This window comes from Parasteatoda tepidariorum, chromosome 1 (assembly GCF_043381705.1).
Source record: "Parasteatoda tepidariorum isolate YZ-2023 chromosome 1, CAS_Ptep_4.0, whole genome shotgun sequence".
In the NCBI taxonomy this organism is placed as follows: domain Eukaryota; kingdom Metazoa; phylum Arthropoda; class Arachnida; order Araneae; family Theridiidae; genus Parasteatoda; species Parasteatoda tepidariorum.
Window position 1 is genome coordinate 77,836,001 of NC_092204.1, and position 20,429 is coordinate 77,856,429.

The following is a 20,429-nucleotide window of genomic DNA, read 5'->3' on the forward strand; positions in this document are numbered from 1 at the left end:
TTCTTTTTATATTTTATTTTTAATTTCTCTTAAATTTTCATGAAATTTTTACTTGATTAAATTATGTTAACGAATTGGTCTTATTTTATCGCTTTGTTCTTCATCCACTATTGTACGGATATATTTTCCTAAATTAATATGCAATATTAGTATGGAGCACTATTTTTACGGATATAATCATGTTAGCTGTTGACAAGATCGCATCTTTACGTTAATTTTTCTATTTTTAAATTAATTATTATTTTAATTTCTTGATAATTATTTCCCTTTGTGTTTCCATCAGAATTTTCTTTTAAATATATTTATAATTTACCGGTTTTAATTTGCGCACAAGCAACGGATATCAATCCACTCCATTGCTTTGATTCTATCCCCCCCCCCACACTATATTGATAATCTGCCTCCTTGTGGATTGGAGAGGTGAAACGAGTGAGCGAAGCGATCTGAAAAGAATCGCGTAAGCAATTCTGGAGGCTTACGTGAGATATCGAGCAGAAGAGCGGAGTCTATAAATAGTGTTAAAAAATTTTGTGCTTGGATTTTTGAAGCTTATGTGCATTAAATCTTTTGAAACCAATTCGAACAAATAGTGAATTGACATTTCTACTGAAACTTTTTTTTGTCTTGTTTTTGGAATTCATTATTGACTGTCAAAATGCAAGACGCCGACAGCCAAAGAACGCTTTATATTCAGCTGACTGTTATTTTATTATATTTTGCTAAAGAAAAAAAAACATGTTTGTGCTTGTTATTTTAGACAAATATATAACATTGTTGACAATGTTGAAGATGCTTATTTTTCTTGTCTCTGGTGGTAGTAATATTTTTCGGCCAGATGAAATATTAATATAACTCATAATATTATATTTCCTAATAAGATTTATTACAATTACGTAATTATACCTAATAACATGTATTACTATATTAATAAGTATACTTACAATTAATATTAATAATTATTATTTATTATCATAATAAACCCCATACATAATGTTTGGCTTTTCACATAAAATATTTGATAATTAAATATTATTCATTTAAATTCAATTGCACAGCAAAGTTTAAAATATATTTGACGTTAGTGATATAATGTTTTTTGAAAAATGAAAATTTTTAAAATTATTTTTTAATAGCCACATTTCTCCTATATTTATATTGGAAAATTTAGACTAAAAAAATGTGTTAAATTAAATTTTAATTACAAATTTTCTTTAAAATAACAATGTACATTTAACACTTTTAAAAATGTCTAGTCAGAAAAATCAAGTTTGCTTTCGTAGTACTCAACATAATTGACATATAGTTAAAACAGACTTAATTACTTCTTAATATTTTTAATTTTGTTGACTTACTTGTATACTTACTAAGATATCGGTATAATGATTTTAGTCGCTTTAAAAGGCTGAGATGGGATTTTAATCACTTCAAGTTATTTTTGACGAAAATTAAAGCGGAATTCACTTATCTTTATTGAAGGTTTCTCAGTTTTATAATATTAAAATGTTACATTAAAAGCTTCTTAAATTGTAAAAAAAAGTACTAAGTGTTTTGTCCATGGATTTTTGGTTTTTTAATAATATAGTTTTTGTTTTATGTGTGCAACAAAAAGAATTGGTTTACACTCTCTTCTAGCAAATTTCAAAAAGTTTAGCAAACAAAAATCTGTGATATAAGAACTGTACCAAAGACGAAGACCAGCACACAATTTTGCGTGTTAGCTTGTCGTTAAAACAAATCAAATTATGTCGAATCAATGAAAATAAAGTACTAATCAAAAAGCACTATGCTTATTGGCAAAAGTTATTTGTGAAAAAGCTACATTAAATGATAAAAGTACTAATCATTAAAATATTAATGAACATAACAAAGCAGGCCAACATAATCAACAAAGCAACCTATCATAAGAGTACTACTAAATAAAAGTAAATACTATCAACACAATAAGTCATAAAAGTACTTGCTGTCAAATTAATGGATTTTTGTTTTGATTTCCTAAGCTCATAAGAATACAGCGAAAAATACTGGTTCATAATCATGAAGTAAAACGGAAAAGTTTTAGAATCATGAAGTCTGAAATAGCGGAAGTAATCTATTACGCCAATAATAAAAGCGAACACTCAATTTGGCACTAGTGACTTTTAAATTCAGTTTAAATAGATCTAGTGTGGAAATTTCTAATGATGTAAATACTTTTCCTCAAGCATTTTTACTTTTAACTATTCAGATTCAACGTAGTTAAGTTGTGAAGCCTTCTATTCACAGTTCCACAAAAATATATACTAATGTTTGTTGCATAATACTTGAAAACTGATTTTGTTATATTTTGCTGATATATTTACTTGAGCTGATTTCAAATTATAAAATGTTTTGTAATTATGAGACAAATTACACTAACAGAAATATGAACATAACGAGCATCTATGAATTAAAAAAAAGGAGTCACCAGAAAAATAAGCTTCCCAAGGCCCATAAAAAGAAAAGAAAAATAATCTACAGGAAAAATTCATTGCAAATGATACAGTAATATTTTATCTACTTCTCAGCATAAGAATCTTTGGAATTGTAACTGTAAAAAGTTACAATTCCAGCGAGTTCTGTCAGACTGTAAGCAATTTGTGTGAAGTTTTTGCAGTCTACTATCAAAAGAGCATTCCGCCTGGGAATGGAAAGTGATGGCTAAACTGGATTGCTTCATGTGCAAATAACAGGTGTGCAACAACAGCAAAATCGGGATTACTGAGTGGATGGTCAAACCAATCGCAGTGAAATTTTTGTTCACCTCTCATTGACTTCTGCAGCACCAGCGACGAAACTTCTGCAGCTCCCAATGTGTTTTGTAGCATCAGCGACTTCTACATGTTCTGGCACATGAAGAAATTTCTGTTCGCTCATTACCTTTACAAAGACATACAGACATTTGTGACTCAATGGCGCCATTCGCAGACTGAAGAGTTCTATGACATTGGAGTTAAAAAAACTTATCCCATGCAATGACATATGTCACAGTTCTGGTAGTTCTTATTTTGAGAAGTAGCTGAAATTTTGCTGTTTCTGTCTTGAAAATTCTTTCCAAGTAGCTGTTTTTTTCTTTTAATGTTTTTTGTGAGATAGTGAGCAAACTATTAGTAGAATAGCCACATGATTAAACTATGAATAAAATACGAGAATATATGAGAAAAAACTATGAATATACGAAAAAACTATGAATATAAGAACAGTCATATAACTTAGGTTGTTTATGACACTCCGACTCCATTCCCAGACGGAAACCTTTTATGATATTGTAGACCAAATTTATCCCACGCAATGACATGTGTCACAGTTCAGGTAGTTCTTATTTTGATAAGTAGCTGAAATATAGTTGTTTCTGTTACAAGAAATCTTTTCAGATATGTTTCTTTTTATGGATCTAGTGGAGTATACTTTCTGAATGACCTTCATACTATAATGAACGAGTAAATTGTTTGAATATACGACTTAATGAGTAAAGTAAAAAACGAATATCTATATCATTAAAATATGAATAAAATACGTGAATATATGAGCAAAAACTATGAATATACGAATAGAACAGTCCTATAATTTTGACTTAGTTTGTTTGACTTTATTCCATTTTGGAACTCAAAACTAAATCACTGCAATTCTAGAGATTCACTACTTTTTCTTCCATTTAAATATAAATTTTTTAAAAGCTCAGTTTTAAATAGCTTTCGATTTTTTTAAATGAGTAAATTATGAGCAGAATAGCCGTATCATTAAACTATGAATTAACGTGAATATACGAGAATCAACTATGACTATACGAGTAGAATAGTGATATATTTTTGACTTAGGTTGTATGATTTTATTCTATTACGGAACTTAAAATCAAATCACCACTGCAACAATTCTATAGATTCACTACTTATTCTTTCATTTGGATATAAATGTTTTAAAAACTCAGTTTTAAATAGTGTTCCACTTTGTTAATATTTAAAATGAAAAATAGATTTTATAAAGATGTTAAATCTGAAAGTGGAAATCTTCCTTTTTGACATTTTACTAAAACGCAATGAGTAATTTTTTGTGCGCTGACTTCATTTCCCATAACAAAGGAAAGGACATGAGGAACTAAACGAATTAAATGATACGATTTTCTTCTCCTTTTGAACTAACCACCAAACATACTTCAACATCTTTCTTACTTCTCCTATTGTAGTCGTTTTCTAAAATATATAACCGACGAGAAACGGTTCCAAATCATTGAAACGGAACACTTCTCGAATGAGAGGAAGACACAGACCGTTAGCTTTAAGAACCCGATGCTCGTTATTCAATTGGAGTAGCTAGATAGTTTTTAAGAATTACTTAGTATTTCCCTAGAGAAAAGTTACTCGAATCTAGAGAAACTTTTTTGAGTTTTGAACCTAATGAGTTAGCTTTACGTAATGACTCTTGTTCGTAAATTCATTCGGTTTAATCAAATAAATGTGGGGAACGATTACCAAGAAAAGTGTTTGCTTCCTATTTTTGGAATTAAACAGTAAGAAGCAATTTAGCGTGATTATTCCGCTCCAGAATATGCCGACGTGTTGTAATATTGGCTATATTACACAGAATTCTGAGTGTTTTACAAATTAACTACAATTTAAATTAGAAGTCAAATACATTGCTATATTGATACATTGTTGACGCACAGCATATTAGATACGTTTTTATATTTGGAATAAAATATAGTTAAACAATGTCATCATTAATTTTGCGATAAATAAGTTGCTTTTTCATTAATTATAGAGCTTTATGAAAGAATATTATAATGACTATGACTGAATTATGATTATTATTATGACTAAACTATTTTTTAAATAAATTTAGAAAAATCAATTTTGGAAAGTATAGAAACATAAAAAAAAGAAACTGTTTTGAAATGATGCTTTTTCTTTGAAATTCGTCTCATTTGAGAACAAGTTAATCTTCAATGTTATTGTTGTTTAAAACGCTTTCCGTAATTTTTAAATTTTACTTATCACTTCAATTCTTCCTCTAACGGGAATGTGAGAGTTTTTTTAAGGTTATCTAAAATGCGTTCGTCAATATTTTTATTAAGCTTTCTTCTATTCTAACCCTATTTGTTTTAGAGGCTTACAGTTGATTTTAAATATTTTTATGCATGGAAATTGTGATTGTTTTCAAAATAACACTTAACATGTTCTTCAATTCTCCCACTAAGCTCTCATCGATTCAAACTTAAGTTTTTGCAGACGTCGTCTTTAAATATTTTTATTTCCGAAAATAAGATTATTTTCAGAATTGCACTTTGATTATTTCCAGAATTGCATGGTCTGCAATTCTTTCACTTAGCATTTTTTAACACCAACTGCAGTAGAGAAGACAACAACAATGTTCTTATATGTTCTTAAGCCCGGAAGTTGGAGTATTTTCAAAGACAATTCAACATCTTTCTTCATTTAATCTTGGAATCTTCACAGGAATTTTCAGCAATGGGGTTTAAAGTCATAGATAAGCTTTCTCTTCATAAGCGATTTCAAATTAAGTTTATCATTAGCAAATATCCAAGGTTTATGCATATTTGATAATTTTTATATTTTTTTTTTAAAAAATATTGACTATGCAAGTTTTCTAATTTTATTTACATTATCATACAAGTGATTGGATTTCGCTCGACTTGTTATTAATAAATTAACCGTCATCACAATATTTCATAATTGAAATAAAATTTATTTTTCTAGGTATTAGTATTAATTATTACTTTTCATAAGCATGTCTTCTTTTAATTAAATGTGGTCCAACTTCTTTGACACTGTGGCATCCTGAAATAAAGGGACACTCAGTTAACTATCAGGATGAAACTAAAGAACTCATTTCTGAAAATTTCTTTTTCTATTAAGATAGATATTTATCTTTTTTACTTAGAAAATCTTCTTTATTTAATTTGAATAATTAATTTAAACAATTTAAATTGTTCGAATTTTAATTGAAATTATATTTTCACGCTTTCAAAACGATGCAAGAATTGACCTAAAATATTAATTTAAATTACGAGTTATGTAGATTTAAATGTCGGTATTTTCCTTTACATCTGAGTTAAAATGCAAATGCAAGATGAGTTTGAACAATTGAAAACTATATTTACTTCTCGTTTTATTAAGGGTGGTAAATAACTACAGTGCACTCCCGATTATCTGGGTTAATCACCGGGACAGGTAGCACGGACAATCGAAAACCACGGAAAATCTGAAAACTCCCTTTTATTAAAGAAAAAATCAATATCAGTACAAAAAATATAAAAATTACTGACATTTGCATGCTGTTTAACATAAAACAAGTAATTTTCCTTTTAAAAAAATGCGTAATGAGTCATCGCCATATATCGATACACATATTTCACGAACCTCAGTAATGTCACCGTAATCAAATCCTCCCATGTAATCCAATAAAGTTTCCACAGAGCAGCAGAATGAGAAAGTGTATTTCTCTCATTTACTACATCTTCTGCATCAGTTACTATCATCACTATTTGATTTAACAGCAAAACGATGCCTTCATCTGTCAAATACTGGAACCCAGACTCGCATGAATCACTTTGAAACCAAGCTTTTAAATTTTCTTCGTCAAGAAATTCGAAACCTTAGATTTCTTTTGTTTGTTCAAGAATACTGATATCATATTTTTCTTGAATATTTGAAGAAGATTATTTATCAAGCGGTATGATCTTTCTCCACGATCGTGATAACGTAGACGATTTTACCTTTCACCATGCTGCTGATATTCCATATACTGCAATTCAATAACGAATATTGCTTCGAAAAATTTGGTAGTGTTATAAAGCTTGAAAATATTTCTCTTAATATTTTTTGGGTGACTCTGGAATGAGCACGGATAATCCGCAAACCGGATAATCCGCGCACGGATAATCGAGAGTGTACTGTACATCATTGTTAGCGAAGATTAATAGACTTATCTACAGTATCAATAAAGTGTTTGAAAGGATAAAAAATAATTAACGCGTGAGAGGCTCAGAAGATAGAGCATTCGCTTCCCATTGAGGTGTCCTAGGTTCGAATGTCTGTGGAGGCTGGTTGATAAGAATTCTGTTTAAAGTTTGCACGTTGACAGTTATAAATTAAGACTAGGCTTTACCTTTATTTCTTGTTCAAAAGCTTCTACATGAAAAAAAAATCTATGAATCCTTAACACTCATTTAGGCTGTTTGCTTGGCACTTGCAGCTTCGGCATTTCAGTTTGACGTCAAAAGACAGATAATCTATGGTTTCTCGTTGACAGTTCAATGCCAATTATACTTAGATCATTCTTCCACTCTAAAAATGCTCCGACACTGTCACACGCATCCCTCACCCACTCAGACCTTCAAAATTAAAAGGCATTGAAGAATAAATGTATCTTGTATAGTTAAATAGGAGTAAAATAAGGGCTTGCGCCATATGAATGAATTTTTTCAAAAATGTTACATATACCAGCCAGGTCTGTTATAGGGACTTTTAAGGTAATTCTAGGATGAATTTAATGAAAAAAAATGATGGTGATCAGTGACGTGGAGAAGAATTTTGTGAGTAATTTAAAGTTGTTATTATTTTTTTTTATCATGTAAGAGAATTGAACTAAAACTTACCCACAAGGTGCATCGCTCGATCCAGTTCAGATCGCAGAGTCTCAATAACACTTTTAACTCCTTCTTGTCCCTGAAATCGATTCACTAATTTAAAAATAACCCTCTTGATAATATAAAAACAAGTATCAATCAAATAGAAATACTATCAAGAATATAAAAGAGAATATCTAAGTAGGGTGAAGTAAATTACGCTATATCGCTAAAAATGATAGGATTTGTTGGCTAAATTCTATCTACATGAACTTTAGAATCAATCACTGTTGTATTAATTAATTTGATTTTTTAAAAATCCATTGATTATTTCTGTAAATAAAAAAATATGTCACTTACCGAGTGGGCTAGTCCCCAAACTATTGGTCTTCCAAAAAACACAACTCTTGCTCCCAGAGCTAAAGCTTTAAGAATGTCACTTCCCCAACGTACCCCACCATCTATGTAAATTTCACAATCAGTTCCAGATAATGCATCAGCTATTTCTGGTAGAGCATCTAACTACAAAAAATATGGGTTGTCCATAAGCAAAAGATTCTGCTTTAAAGTGGAAAAAAATTGTTTGAAAATTTAACCCTCAAGACGTAATAGTTTAGGAAATTGTTGTACAATCAGAGCTTTCAGAATTTTAAAATACTCTGCCAGCCATGCTATTCTGTGAAACACATACTCGAAGGAAAATTTTACTTGCTCAAACAACTTTTTCCAATTCCTTATTAATGAAAACATATAAACATACCAATTATTAATCTGTCGAACGAAAAAAGTTAACAATATTTTACAAACATCAGCACTCTTATTATTGAATTATGCATATCAGAAGACAAATGTAAATTTATTAAATTCCCTATTCCTATAAGTCACTCCTTGCAATATTTCGCTTTGAGTGCATTTGGAACATCAGATCAGTCGGGAGTTCTGACCAGATCTTGCAGATTGACAGCAGATTGAGGACTTACTATTAACCTTTCTTATTCTTTCAGAAAAATTGATTCAACTTTGAACCTTAATATTGGCTGTATGAACCATAATAATGAGCAAATTAGCTAGGATAAGGCAGTTATTACTCTGTTACTAGACTCGAAAGAAAATGAATACAACTTTAAACTACAACATTGGAACCTTAAGCAATATTATATAGTTCAAATTTGCTGCCACTTTAATAAGATGTTCAATCGTGCTATCTTTACGTTGTAATTTAACCATAATATTATGTAAACGAGTTTAAGATTTTTTAATTTGCAAAATAATATGGTTCAACTTGGCAATATAATTAGGTCGCAGCAAATTTACATGATATTGTGGAAGAACATGATCTTAAATTTCAAACAGTGTGATTTCCAGAAGTCGGTAATTTTTTGAAGAACCCATGTCAACAGATTTCAGTTATCAATGATCTGGTTTAAAAAAAGTAGAATTATATTATCAGTATTTTGGCATCACTGTAGTCTAGAGTATACTAGTATAATCTATTTTTTTTAGTCTGCAATGATTTAAATTGTTTCTATTCATAAAAAAATATTTTTGAATTCATTACAAATAACAAGAAAAACATAAGTACAAACCGTTCCATCAACGCCATCTAGTTGCCGACCACCATGATTTGACACCCAAACAGCTGCTGCTCCATATTCCACTGCTTTCTTAGCATCCTCGGCTTAAATAAATAATATTAGAATTGATAAATAATGTATAAATAAATATATATTTGGATAACTGAATCGTAGATAAATCATTGCATTCCTTTTTACCGCGATTCAAAAGCCAATAAGAATAGACATACACGCATGACGTCGCCTTGAGCATCCAATTAAATTTGGTCCAAAAATTGGTTCAACTTGATGATAATTCGAGTCTAATTGCTGTAACGGGAATCCACCAAGGACAACCATGTGTTTAGGCCCATGTGATTTTGATGTGACTTAAACCACATTATCCCGCTCTACTCTTCTTTTCGAGTTACATTAGGGTACTGGGTACTTGCACTTCGAAAAGAAGAAGAAGACCTTCCATACCCACACATGTGACGTATGACGTCAGCGACAGCTAATCTTTATCAGTAAAATGGTGTATTAAAGTTGAGCTAAATTTCTCTACATAAGTTAGAAGGGTAATTAACGATAAGTTAATTAAATAACGATCCGTATCGCACATTGAATTATCTGAAATATAATTCTTTCTCGTCGTCTTTCACGTAATTTAGAATTATTATTTGTTTATGTATTTTATTGTAACCATGATATATTTTTGTTTTGTGTACCTTGCAACTTCGATGCATAATTAGTTTGTTTGTGTTCCTCATGGTTTCGTGTCTGTCTTTGTGTTAAGTCTCTGTGTAAATATATAGTGAAAAAATTTAAATCTTTGTGAAAGAATTTTTAATGTGTTATTTAAGAGAACTGATACTTGACAGACTTGGTTTATTCGAAATAGAATGGAAAGAACAGTTGCTAACGTAAGCAAACGCCTCTTTTCAACAACCTATCACGATCGAGATAGTCTACGTCACTTATAGGTATCCTATTATCAAATTAAAAGAAAAAAGTAATTTTACAGTTCTTTTCATTGAAGTTAAATAGCAGATTTAGATAATTTAGATTTAAAACTAATAATTAGCTTAGCAATTTTTTTGAAAATAATGTATTTTTCCCACACTAGTTTGACTATAAAACTTGTAATATATTAACGTCATTAGGTTGTTTCCGATGAAATCAAGTTTTGATTATTTACATATGTTTTCCGTATAGTTTCTTGGAAACAAGTCAAATAGTAATGGACTAAAAATAAAAAAAATAAAAAAACCAAACATAATTTTTAGCGACAGATCGAAAAAACAAAAAACAAAAATTAGTTTTTTTGTCTGGTCAAAAGCAATTTTATTTAATATTTCATTACCGTCGCTGAACAGCAGACCCAGTGATTGGGTTTACGACCACTAATGTTCAACTACGTAGCCTTGTATTTTTGAACCCAATCCAGAAGACAAGGGGACGCCTGGATCAAGTATTGGGAGCAATTAGCCTTTGTGGAGGACTTTTTGATGGAACTAACCCGCATTTGCGTTACATGGACGGGAAGACCACGAGAGCTTCCCCTAGTTAGTCTGACGGCAAGGGGACTCTAGCCTATGATCCGTCTACCACTGAGGACTATGGCAATGTATCACGTCAGCACTGTGGTCGGTGCAAGCCGGATGCGGAATTAGTATCGCCATCGCTAGGATTCAAACCCGGTTTACCTCATTGGAAGGCAAACGCTCTATCCCCTGAGACATCGCGTCTCGGCCAAAAGCAATTGTAAAAATTTGAGCATTGTACCTAGACGGAAAGTAGCTGAAATGTAGATTAAATACTCATTTCTACCGAATAAATAGACAAAAAAAAAGCGAATTAAGCAAAACATGTTAACATTTCATAAATTCTTTCAAGGAATCAAAAGATAGTATATATAATAATTAATAATTTAACAATAGAAGTTAAAAAAATAATCACTTTACCAGTTAGAATTCCTTTTAGAACAATTGGCAGGTTTGTGATACTCTTAATCCATGTAACATCATCCCACGTCATTTCATGATCAAAAACACTGTGTCCCAAGTTTACATGATTTGCAATTTCTTCTCCATTGCTGATTTTCTTCAATGCATTTGCAACATTGGGTACACTGTAAGAGTGATTTTCATTCAGTAATAGGATTTAAATAAATACAATAGCTTTTAAATTGGATAGAATGACAATTTATAAAAGTTTATAGTGAATAAGTACATATATGTAATACTGTCTTAATTTAAAATTTGCAATGAGATTTTTTTTGTAATTTTTTGTTAGAGGAATGAATTTTAAGTAAAGGAAAGACGAATGAGGTGACAACTATTTTTTTTTAAAACTTTCATAAATACGTGTTTAAGTAATTTCATGGAGACAAGTAGGCAAAGTGAACACAGTTGCCGTACTGACTTTCTCCAATCAAGAAGCCAATAAAGTATGTATTGCATATTTCAAGCATTAAGTGATTGTTAGAAGAATGCAATAGAAAAAGATGATGAGTCGGAGTACAAATTTTGGAAAAGAAGTTTCATGATTAGTAATTTATTGATACGTTGCTAAAAGTACGAGTACTAATGACTCTTGTACTGTTCAAACAGGGTTTCTACAGTGAATGTCAAAACTGGGATGGATGCTTGTCCATGATTGAGTGATGTGACCCTCGGTTGATAAAGATTCATTACTTGCTTTAATTTAATACGCAGAGCTTTTGGAGAGCACTCCAAATTATTTCAACTTTTAAAATGTAAACAATAGTTTGACTGCAGATGTCTAAATGTGCTAATTAATTAGTACGAATGATATTTACAGTTATGAAACTAGATAAAGAAACATAATTTCTTTGAAAAAGCATACCTTTTCTCGACAGATTTGGATTCGTAACTTTCAGAGGGTGAGCGATAGTCGCAATCTGGATATTTATGGTTTCAGCAGTTTCAATTTCAGTTCAACTCGTTCAATTTTGGTGTTTGACCGATTTCGACCTGCAGTAGTTATTGGTCAAAACAATAAAATAGTTAAAAGTAATCGAATGACGTACCTTAAATGAGGAGGAAAATCAACACCCCCAGTTCGCCACATCCGGAGTTGCAATCCAGTTACAGGAATATCTATGGTTAAAACTATAGCTTTGTATCCATTGGATTCAGCATTCTTGATTATGTACTCATTGACAGCACGTATTCTTGACATGTATAGTTGCATAAACAATGGCGAAGAACGATTTGGAATGCTACTGGCCACATCTTCCAAAGATGTAGTAGCTACAGTACTTAGTGTATAAACAGCACCCATTTCCTCAGCAGCTATAATACACCAAACACAAGTTTTTTTATAATTTGAGAATTAAATTTTATTAACATTTAAAATAAATAAATAAATAATTTAAAAATTGAAACTTTAGTTTCGAAAAATACGACTTTTGACAAAAAGAAAAAAAAAACTTTATGTTTGATAATTTTTTGATTTTCTAACAATTATCAAGATAAATAGAAACCAATGTCGATTTTCAAATAATTACTATTACATTAAATACAAAAAAAAATAATTATATTCTTGACCTTTTGAGCTAAGGAACATTACAAAAGGATAGAAATATCATTATTATGTATTTTATATTGAATTTTCAATGGGAGGAAAATAGTTATTATTATAAAATTATCATAAAGTGCTTATAAAAAGATGAGTTCGTAAAATTCTTTATATTGTTATTTTACAAATGCCAGTCTATTGGCTATCATACCATTTGACTACGTGCTCTCCAATTCTTTTTTTGCAGTACATATCAAGTCCTTCAAAGCAGGGCATTTGTCGAGATGACCTGCAGTCATGTTTTGTCCAGTTCAAAGAGAGCGGCAGTAGCTGTAGCAGATTTAGCGTTAAGCAGTGAACGGAGAAGTCTGCTACATTCTTTATATTCTTATAATTATTATAAACTAAAAAAATTAACTATTGAGACCCAACTCAATGTTCTCGGTGTAAAAAGTTATTATTTACTAATATAGTTTCATGGCGATATTCCGAAAATTAAATATTTATATAATATAATATAATATAATATAATATAATATGATAACGTTAAATAAAAATAAGGTAAAACGTTCTGCCAACCGTCGTTCTCGTTGCTTATAATATATACTTATCAAACACTGTCCCTCTTTATACATAATAATAAATTGCTCACTAAAACACATATTTGAACTACGTGAGAATGATTCATTTGTATGAGATCTCATTCATCATATCTATGAAGAATTAAATATTGNATATAATATAATATTAATATAATATTAATATAATATTATATTAATCAAATGTTATATTAAAAAAGTGGAAAAAGGAAGAAAAAAAATCGAAACTAAGAATGACAAAAAACTGAGGCATGCGGCAATTATTATAAACGCAATTATTATTAAACGGCAATTATTATAAACGCATTAAGCAGAATTATATGAAAGGCATCAGTTATTACAACTTATAGCAGTTTATTGTACTGCATTTTTATTGCAATTAATTTAGTTTTTGCAAAGAAATCTTTTTGAAAGTTAAATAACTTATATAACAAACCATTGTTTAAAACAAACTGCTGAAGCTTTTAGGACATTGGTTTTCCAATCTTGAGAGATACTTTTTAGATTTTCTCTTCGGTTATTTTTAGTCAATAATTCAATCAATAAAATGATCGAAAATCCGATACATTCTACGATACGAAATGTTTTTAGTTGGTAAAGGAAAAAAAATTCTTCAAAAGGAATGAAAAACCGAAACTGTAATTCTCAAATTTTAAAAACCGATAAAAAAATGGCCAAAAATTCATTTTACAAATGATTATTATATTCCTTTACCTTTAAGTGAAACTTTCTGTAAGTGAATAAAACTTTATAAATTTGACAAGAATTTGTTGTGCATAACAGTGAACATCTTAATAAACTTTTGATCTAATGATTGGATCTTCTCGTACTAAGATACAATAATGATTCGAGGAACTAACTCTTCTGCCTAAATTTTTGAAACTGAAATTTGGAAACTTTACAAATTATGAGGGTCAAAATTCCAAATTCCTCCCCTCCCCAAAAAAAAGATGCGCTCATAACGAGAAAGTAGGCTGATTTCGTAACTTACAACATGGTATGAAGAAACATTTTAGCGTAAATAAGTTTAGAACTTTGAATTTTAAAGATGGCATCTTAATGCGTGAAAATCCGATTATTAGATAAAAAGTTATGAAGGTGTTCTTTTTTTTTTGAAATTTTTTTTTCGCACTGTACGTTAAATAGCTTCCGACTATGCGTCAATGGATCTCATTTCCGATATTAATTATTTAATTGTTTATATAACATATCACACATGATAATAAATAAATAAAATATAATTAGTTAATTGGATATTGCATATATTTTGGAAAATGTACACTTTAATTTCCACTTAATTATATTTCTTTAAAATTTAAAACATCGTTAGAAATTAATTAAATATTACCACTATGCTTTTGCCACATTATCCCCTGATTAGATGAATTATGTTGTTAAATAAATTCAATACTACAACGTATTTTTTAAGTAATCGATAGGAAGACTTCAGTTTACTAACAGTTTAAAAGTGAAAAAAGATTTATGTATGAAAATGCAGTTATGTACATTTTAGAACTTATAAAAAAGTTAAAATGTGAAGTTAGTTAAAACTGTTAAACTGTTTGTGAACTGACGTATTCCTATTGACTGCTTAAAAAAGTGCATCAGAATCTGAAAATTAATTCAGCGCGAGGTTAAGCCCAAGCCCTAAAGCTGTAACGTTAACATGCCATTCACAACCACACTTGATTAGGCATAACCACTTGATAAGTCACAGATGCCCAATTAGAATACTTTTGAGAGCCCAGCACTTTCTGAAATTGGGAATGGTGCCACTTGAGGACAGCTTAAGATCTGAAACCGATGCCTCTCTATTCACGAGGCATCGAAGCTGGTTTATCTCAATTGTACAGATTCTTGTTTCAGAAATCCATAGACACGAAAACAAAAACAATAGCAACCCAATTAGAATGTGTCTAACTTCAAAGTAAAATATTGTAAACGGTAGTTGCAATTAGTAACCACAATATTACACAAATTGATTGAATAACAGACAAGTGATATAGTTCAGGATCTGGGTTAGATATCTCTATTGTTGGTATGGTAAAATTTCCATAAAAATATTTTAAATAAATTTTTTGGAAGTAAGGCGAGAGTTAGTCATAAGAGAAATTAGTTTTTTTTCCTTGCTAACGATGCGTTCGTCTTATGGCATGAGCACCATAATAAGGACATAAAATTTGCATGAATAAGTTTACCTTTTGAAGCAGCTATTTCTCCGTCTGGATGTGCCAGTCTTTGATAAGCCGTTGGGGATAACCCGATTGGTAAGGGTATTTTGTGACCAAGAATAGTTGTAGACAGATCTCTATTCGGAATATTCTGTAACATTCTTGGCACAAAGGCATATCTGTAATGCATTTGTAAAATGTTAATCATAAACGAGTACAATAAAAACGAATAAAAACTATTTTATCTGTGGGGGCTCTTTTAATAATTTTGAATAATAATTTTGATTTCTCTTTTAATAATTTTGAAGAAAATTAGCGAAATTTAGAGATTTTAGAAAAATTTTAAGTGCCAAGAAAACTTTCCTTGCAATAACCAAATTTTCCCCGAATTTTTTATTCTTTCGATTCTGGTTTTCATTTGATTTTTCGAATGTTTAGGGAAAAAATTATATCTTTAAATTGAAGTAGCACAAGTTAAATTCCCATACTTTTATTTTTTGCTCGTGATGTTTAATTGTACTTATATCATTTTCAGACCTGTTGAGAAATTGCCATTATCTGCTCTGTAGTTTAATATTCTTTCTATGATTTCTGGTTTCATTTGGGATTTTTAATTTCAAATTATCATCCAATTTAACGTCAATTTCTTTAGTCAACATATTTTACTTCTTACAGAAAAGAAAAAATGATTTAGGCAAAGTGAAACTCAGTAGAAAAAACACGTTGAAGGTAAAGAAGCAATAAGTTTTCCATTTTCTTTAAATCGTGTACTTTATCAATCTCTTAATTGTATTAAACTTTTTGTTCAGAAATTTTTTTCATGGAAATTCAATTTTTGTCGCATATTTCTTCTTAAAAGTTATGCGCGTTTTTTTTCTTAATAAGTGAAATAATAATAATAATAATAATAATAACAATAGTAACAACTAGTCGCCATAGGTGAAAACGCTTTGTCAGCTTTCAAAACAATCTTTTACAACCCATAAACTTTAATGGTAACCAAGCTGAATGCACAACTGTATTTAACTTTTCTTTTTCATCAAAACCTTCTCTAATCTTTACAACTTAATTAGTTTTAACAGTTAAACAGTATATGAACCAATTTCTTTCAGCGTCTAGCTATTGTTGGCTTTGTCAGCATGGTAGTAGTTTGATTTCAATTTTAACTATATTCATGAGATGCCCCAATATTGTCCAAATTTTTTATGCATTGAAGTTTAAAGAAATAGTTTAAAAACTGTCCTGGCAGTCATTAAATCATACAAACAAAATAAGTATAAGCTCGGGATATTTCAACATAATAGGCTAGCTGAAGTATTAAAATTATTTCCATCTCTGTCGTGAGTTAAGATAAAAAAAAACAACTTATTTAAAGGTTCCCTTCCTTACGCACGTCTCAAGTCATGACCTGAGTATTGTAAGATATATACATGCTATTGTTCAAAAAAGTCATGTCTCCATCTCAAATAATTGGTATGACATTCTGCAACACCATAGCACCATGTATTATTTGAAATTTCCGTAGCCATTTTAAAAAGGATAAAAAATGTTCTTTACAAATTATTTCGTAACTAAGTTCTTATTTCCGTAAAAAAAACAATTTTAAATAAATACTCAACGTATAACTAACAACAATTATTACTTAGGATAACCTAGTGGAAATATATAATATTTCTGAACTCCACCAAAGACAAACAACAATGACAACAACAACAAGAACAACAGTAATTATGATAATGAAACGAACCTTTCAAAGGCACTAACATTTTCTCGTAAAGTTACTTCTCTCTCCGCTCCTTGACTGAAGAATTCCCATGTTTTATAATCCAAATGCTTTCTAGAATATTCTTCATAATCTTTGATACACAACATTTTAATTGTATTTCTCTGTAAATTAACTTGATTAAAGTTTTTCTTCTTTTTTTAAATTCTTAAAAGTGAAAAAGCAAAATAATACAATTATTAGTAAGAATAATGCATTATTAGAATTATTAACTGCAAAGATGAAGTATTAGAAGAGAACTAAAAGCTGCATTTTTAATTAAATTCTGTAAAAAAATCACTGTTTAATTATCACTAATCCGGTAAAAAGGAACTGTTGACGTATCGTGGTAGCTTACATTCCTTGATAAAAGTGATTAAGTATTTAGGGTGTCGCAATATCTACCCTTAATAAATAGTATACATTTTAAGAATCGTTGCCTGAAATGAAGTCAAATTATCTAAATTTTAGGAAACGCACATTAATAGTTATAGCGTTAAAAAAATAAAAACGTTATCAAAATTTGACAGGCATCAATTGAGGAAGGCGGAATGAAAAACATCAGAACTAGTTAAATGGCAGAGGAAATTTAATTGTTTTTCTGATGAAGTTCTCTCAATTTCTGCAGTCAATCAAGCTGATTTTCGCATTTTAAATTTGTCTTATCAGAATATGATACAGTTATTGTTTTTACCAACTTCAAATATAAATTTGAGACTTCAAATTGTATCTAATTTTTACTTCATTCTTTTACAAATATGTATATCGAAATATATATTAAGGGTGATTATCATGGGTCACTCTGTCTGCCTATAAGTGACTTAATTTATTTTAGGGTGATTTTATTTGATAAAAAAAGTTGTATCAGGTACCCATAGGTAATAGGCTAATCCTCTCGGTATTAATATTTCCAATAGGAAAGAGCGTTTTAAAACAGTAGTAATGCTTTATTGAGGTCGCACTACATCTTCACAATGGGCTACTGGTCATTGTCTGGAAATGATCCGAAGACTTAACATCACAATTTTCAGTAGGGACAACCCCACTTTAGTAGTCCGATTCTTCATTTTAGAGCTTTCTTAAACAACTATGATGTCTAATTTTTAAATAACTTTAAAAAGCTATTCATAATCTTTTAGTATAGCCTTCTTATATATTGCTGTTGAACATAATACATAAATCATTATAAATATTACTAAAATAATAATAACAAAAACTTCAAAGAGTGGACATAAACTAGACTTTCACAAAACTTTTAAATATATGAAGCACAATTTCATAATATTTTCTTGTAGGTTGTTATCTTTTAAAAATTGACAAGCCAAGAAAAACTTCATTATTTCTTCACAAGCTCTTTAATTAATAGTCTGTTTTATTAAATACATTACAATGTGTGTTATTTATAACAGACTTAAAATTTTTATTTCATGGTTTGTAGTCTAAACAAGGGTCATTTAGGGCAGTATATCTAATCAAAAACTTAAAGCTAAAATTTTAAACATTAACCTTATATTTTTTCTATTTTATTCACAACCAAGTTCAAAAATAAAAATTTCGATAAAAAGTTCTATTTTTTCAATTATTGATGTTAGTTTACTTGAATTTGAGACAAATTGCATTTAAATTAAAAAAAAAAGAGTTTGAAAAACAATCAGCTTATAAATACCGGCATTGAATGTTTTTTATAAAAACTAAAAGTATATCTTACCAAATAACTTGAGTATGTTGATTTAAAAAGTACGTTTATGAGTTGCATGCTTCTGTTGTTAACATGATAGAAGATAAGAAAATAAGCTTAAACAATCGAAACTTTGATAAGATATACTATCAAGTATGAAAGTCTACGTAACTAAAATAGTAAAAAGAGACAAACCTTAGAGGCCATTTAAATACATGTTACTTAAATTTTTATAATAATAATAATAATAATAGTAANAATATTATTATTATAATAATGTTATTATTATTATTATTATTATTATTATATGTGGAAGTTGTGGTGGAGCAAAATAGCAAGAATTCAACTTTTCCAAAGGAAGGAAATTCATATTTGAAATTAAATAATTCTGAAAATATTTACCAATCTTTAATGTTTTTGTATAAGGTTAACTAGTTATTGAACTCATTCTTACTCAGATAAAAAAGTTGCACTATTGTTAGAGAGATCTTTATCAACAGTTTTTAATTCTCAAATATAAGTACTTGTAGTGTTACTATTTTATATGTGTTTTTAGTAAAGAAAGCGTAAACATTGGCCCTTACTTTAGTACATAATTTCTATATTTTCTTATTTATTATACCTACAAGTTTTTATTTCAGTTTCTATTTTTGTTTTGTTTTTTGCTCGGGGTTCAAAATTATAAGGCTGCGGAGATGATCATTGATAGTCGTAAACTCAGAATTGGGACGGCTGTTTAACGTCGGTTATAAAACAAAACAAAATAAAATAAATATGAAATTGTTAAGAATATTTATATTATTTTGAAAATTACTTTATTTCATGCTTGTTCCTTAAACTTTTTCTTCCTTTTAGAAATGAATATTGTAATTTTTGCTATATTTTGAGAAATGCTACAAAAGAAATGACATTAACATCAACAGTTTTCTTAAATCGCTTAAAATTTTCAATTATCGAAAAAGTGGCCACATTTTGCAAAGTGACCACTGTTAAAAATGCTACAACTGGTCACTGGTCAGTAGCAAAATTTCCTAAACACTGTTATATTTGGCACTAAAAAAGAAGCTACTGATTACAGTCGTTCAGTAACGATTAAGATTTAACCACATTCCGGTATTTTGGAATTTAGTGTACAACACTTCCAATTTTAATCTTTTCTTTAATTTCCGTTGTCTTTGCATTATTTAGATACATAAAAATCGATTCAAAGCGTTATTATAGGCATTATGAATACATGGCAACAAATAGTATTAAAAATACTGATACAGAAACGTCATTCCCAAATGGCAGGCAAACTATCTAGGTTGATTTTATTCTTGTTCGCTTCATGCAAAGAATCAAGGAGACATAATTATTATAAGCGTGTAATTAACTCTTAGAGAAACTCATTTTCGATTAAATACAGCTATGAGCTACCAAAACTCTATTTTAAAGTTAACAATTATCTACAGTTTAAATTGAAACAATATAAAATGAAAATTATACATTGCGTTTATGCAATTATACCATGCGTTCCATTCTTC

General features: G+C 29.5%; 1 protein-coding gene across 1 annotated transcript; it reads right to left on the bottom strand.

Annotated features, from left to right (window-relative positions):
• Positions 1 to 5,611: 5,611 nt before the first annotated feature.
• LOC107448446 (2-Hydroxyacid oxidase 1) lies at positions 5,612 to 19,031 on the bottom strand. The gene is made up of 9 exons (XM_016063668.3): positions 18,937 to 19,031; positions 17,214 to 17,353; positions 15,494 to 15,645; positions 12,206 to 12,470; positions 11,118 to 11,284; positions 9,187 to 9,278; positions 7,961 to 8,122; positions 7,631 to 7,700; positions 5,612 to 5,810 (listed from the first exon to the last, which is right to left on the bottom strand). Exons 1-9 carry the CDS (start codon positions 18,982 to 18,984, stop codon positions 5,746 to 5,748), a joined length of 1,161 nt encoding a protein of 386 aa, XP_015919154.1. The 5' UTR covers positions 18,985 to 19,031; the 3' UTR covers positions 5,612 to 5,745.
• Positions 19,032 to 20,429: the final 1,398 nt, after the last annotated feature.